The sequence below is a fragment of the Anarrhichthys ocellatus genome, unplaced genomic scaffold (assembly GCF_004355925.1).
Source record: "Anarrhichthys ocellatus isolate YVR2014 unplaced genomic scaffold, GSC_Weel_1.0 scaffold205, whole genome shotgun sequence".
In the NCBI taxonomy this organism is placed as follows: domain Eukaryota; kingdom Metazoa; phylum Chordata; class Actinopteri; order Perciformes; family Anarhichadidae; genus Anarrhichthys; species Anarrhichthys ocellatus.
The window spans coordinates 151,806-155,830 of record NW_022280235.1 but is presented as its reverse complement, the minus strand read 5'-3'; the positions used below and the strand labels follow the sequence as shown (position 1 = coordinate 155,830).

The 4,025-nt window shown below is 42.8% G+C and overlaps 1 protein-coding gene across 2 annotated transcripts; it reads left to right on the top strand.

Annotated features, from left to right (window-relative positions):
- Window positions 1–3,629, top strand: mea1 (male-enhanced antigen 1). 2 transcript variants are annotated; one of them, XM_031878830.1, is made up of 4 exons: window positions 1–135; window positions 792–1,051; window positions 1,290–1,398; window positions 1,892–3,629. In XM_031878830.1, the coding sequence occupies exons 2-4, from the start codon at window positions 803–805 to the stop codon at window positions 2,071–2,073; spliced, it is 540 nt and encodes a 179-aa protein (XP_031734690.1). In that variant the 5' UTR covers window positions 1–135; window positions 792–802; the 3' UTR covers window positions 2,074–3,629. The 2 variants fall into 2 exon arrangements, with proteins under 2 accessions (XP_031734690.1, XP_031734691.1); XM_031878831.1 differs by lacking the exon at window positions 1–135 and having other exon boundaries at window positions 167–1,051.
- The last annotated feature ends 396 nt before the right edge of the window (window positions 3,630–4,025 follow it).

Below are 4,025 nucleotides of genomic sequence, written 5' to 3'. Positions count from 1 at the left end.
TTGCTATGTCGTGACGTAAACGGAAGTGTTCCCGATCTGCAGCTGCAGCTAGCAGCGGCTAACGGCTACTACCAGCAACCTGAAGCTCCGAACACACAGACAGGTGGACAGACAGACAGACGGAGAGACAGACGAGTAAGACAGTCAACACTTCACATCGGGAGAGTTTATTCTTCTTCTCGTTATAAAACGAGAACAAAGAGCAGAAGAAGAGTTAAAGACGCGGAGCTAACTAGCTTTGTTAGCTGCTTGCTGTTAGCTGCTCCAGGTGTCTTTGTTTGATATGATTCCTTACAGAATACATAAATGATAAGAATAACAAAAACAAACAGACTTCATTCATTCATACACGTATATATTTTAATAATAATTAATAATGAAATAATAATGACCTGTTTTTAAGAGGAGAAAATTTTCAGGTTTCATTTGTTAAATGTAATTAATCTAATAAATGAATGAATATAGTAATAATATAATATTACATTCATTGATCTATTATCAATAAATAATCAGTTACTCTTCTAATTGATGATGTCATTGGTTTCACTGTGACATCAGATGCAGACTCAGCTCAAGGTAATTACCCACAATTCATAGCAATGTTAGGGTCTTAAGTTTCTTTGGGGGACACGGGTTAGGGTTCAGGTCTTACGGTCTTAGGGGGACACTGGGTTAGGGTTCAAGGTCTAAGACCTTAGGGGAGACACTGGGTCTTAACCTCAGACAAGGGAACAGGAAGTGACATAATGCTGACTCATGGTTACTGGAGGATGAACCTGTCTGTCTCTCAGGGTGTCTGTGGATGGAAGTGAGGAGCTCCACGATGGGACCGGAGAGAGTCTTACCGAACTCTGAGGACGAGCTGGGGGAGGACGAGCGACCGGCCGATGGAGCCATGCTACCTGTGTGGAACGGGGGGGAGGAGGAGGAGGAGGAGGAGGGGGAAGAGGAGGAAGTGAACAATGGAGGATATTATTACCAACCTCTAAACCAGGAGCCTGATGGGGGGCAGCCGGGGGAGGAGGGGGAGGAGCAGCAGCAGCAGGTACAGGTGAGTTGGGTTCATAGTCATTTATTACATTTGTTTGTATGAAACTAACACATCAGTGAGATGATGTCAGTTGTTTACTTCAGTGATTTAAATATGATAAAATAATAATATAATATAATTATTCATCATCATGATGTTTGTTGGCCTTGTCCTCACCTGTAGACACATCCCTGCTCTGATTGGCTGTGGACTCAGAAACAATTGTGATGACTGGGTTTACTGGGTGTCTCACCTGCAGGTGATGGGTCTCCACCTCCCTGAAGCCCCGCCCACAGACAGTGATGATGAGGAGGACCCTGAGGGGGCGGCGGCCCTGAGGAGCCGAGCATCGATCCCCATGGACGATGGTCAGACCTCAGTACACCGACTACTTCTACTTCTAGCCCTAACCCTTTAAAGCTGACAGCTTTACTTACTTTACACACAAAGATTTGTACAATCAAACCATTGGCATTCTGGGTAATTGTGGTGCCATTGCAATTTGCGTGGCTGCGTGTTTTGTTGTTATGCATCGCCGTGTGTTTTGTTGCGTCGCCGCGTGTTTTGTTGCGTTACGCGTCGCCGCGTGTTTTGTTGCTTTGCGCGTGACCGCGTGTTTTGTTGCTTTGCGCGTGGCCGCGTGTTGTGTTGCTTTGCGCGTGGCCGCGTGTTGTGTTGCTTTGCGCGTGGCCGCGTGTTGTGTTGCTTTGCGCGTGGCCGCGTGTTGTGTTACTTTGCGCGTGGCCGCGTGTTTTGGTGCCTTGCGCGTGGCCGCGTGTTTTGTATTATCATCTTTATTGATGAAGAACATTAAACAGCTGTGCTTCCTGTCCTCTGACATCACTTCCTGTCTCCCTACAGACCACGTGGAGCTGGTGAAGAGGACGATGGCGGCCGTAGCGTTGCCGTCTCTCGGCGTGCCGTCTTGGGCCACTGAGATCTCCGATGACCAGTGGAAGGACATGGTCCAGAACACTCTGGAGAGCCGGCAGAGCGCTGCCGCCCTGCGCTTGCCCCGTAGGAACAATATCAACGGACCCTGAACGCACCACGGCCACTTCAACAACCTCTACTGACCCTGAACGCACCACGGCCACTTCAACAACCTCTACTGACCCTGAACGCACCACGGCCACTTCAACAACCTCTACTGACCCTGAACCCACCACGACCACTTCAACAACATCAACGAACGCTGAACGCACCACCACAGCTTCAATAACAACTGTCCCTGAACGCACCACAATGGCTTCAACAACCTCGACTGACTCTGAATGAACCAATGACCACTTAGCTTCTGCTGACCCTGAACGCACTACGACTACTTCAGGGACACAACTTCACTTTTTCTTTGTTACATCAAAAACTTTCAGATTCAACTTGAAGTTTGTGAAACTGAATGTTGTTGAATTGAATCCCTTAGTTTCTCTGTTTAGAAGCTGATTCCAGTATTTAATATTCGTCCATAACAGTTTAATTAATGGCAGTGTGTTGACTCAAAGTGTTCCCATGTTAGCTGAGGCTAAATAAACAAAACAACAACAGTGGTGATGTAGATTCATCATGTTCTTCAATCCTCAAAACAAAAGTCTAAATTTAGTTTCAAGAAGAAAGCTTCAGTTCCTGATCTCAGATCAATTCTACAGTTTGTGAACAGACACACAGACACAAAGCTGATCCTCCAGCTGAAGACCACCGGACTCTAGACCAGCCGGACTCTAGACCAGCCGGACCCTGGACCTGAAGCCGGACTCGGGACCTGAAGCCGGATTCGGGACTCTGTCTAAAATGAGCTAGCTGATGGTAGGTAACTGACATAGTCGTTGACAGTAACGACGTGAACATCTTATCAAACTCGAGGAATATATAAAAGGACGTTTTGTTATCGTGACACTGTTCTAACTAGCTGGCCAACGTTGGTGCTCCTACATTCCTTCTTTTAGAGGTTTTTCTCCTGATACACGGAGTCGCTAGCTAACGTTAGCACGTGTTCCTGTGGAGTCAAAATGTCCAGAAAAGATGATATTTCAAGAGAAGAGAAGCCGGTCACAACTAGTTTTTAAAATCTCAGTTTTCTTTATAAAATAAGTTGTTTTTCTCATGATCTTTTCTTTTTAAATATTAACATTTTTATTCCTAAATTTGTGCACAAATTCAGCAATTTAAAGGCGCTAATAACTGCAACTAAGGATTAATTATTGTGATTATCGATTAATTGTATGACCTATAAAATGTCTAAGTGACTCATTCAGTTTAATATGATAAAAGCTAAGTCGACTAACTTGTTCATGAGTGAGATTTAGATTCTGAAATAACGTCGTTACTTTACTGTCAAACCCAGTGTGGGAACTTTGACAATCACTTGTTCACTGAATCATTTTATTTATTTAACCATATTGTTAAATGTTTTTTTAAATACTTTTGTCCCTTTTTTGACTCTGTACTCGGCTCCTGTTTATTTTTGTTACTGCTGATCTTTTTTTACAGAATCTAAATGTTGTGAACTGAACTTTAAAATCTGTTTTCATCGAATTTTACAAAACAAATGTATCGTAACTGTTCCTTTTTCAATCGAAAATAAAAGAAAAATCTAAACTTTTTCTGTCTCAATTGTGATAATTTGCTCACTATTACTGAATGGTTGTAAACAAAGTGATTGATCAAATAATTGGGAAAACAATCGACTGATTAATCAATAAATTCAATAATTAGGATAATTTCAAACATGGCCGCTCGTCTTCTGTAGAAATGAATGAAACTGTTTTAAAAAAGCAGCCCTAACCCTATTTAAATGTGTTAACGAGTTCTTTAATGATTGTATATCAAATAATCTGAACGTGTGTATATGTGTGTGTGTGTGTATATGTGTGTGTGTGTGTGTATATGTGTGTGTGTATATATATGTGTGTGTGTGTGTATATATGTGTGTGTGTGTGTGTGTGTGTGTGTGTGCATGTATATATATGTGTGTGTGTGTGTGTGTGTGCATGTATAT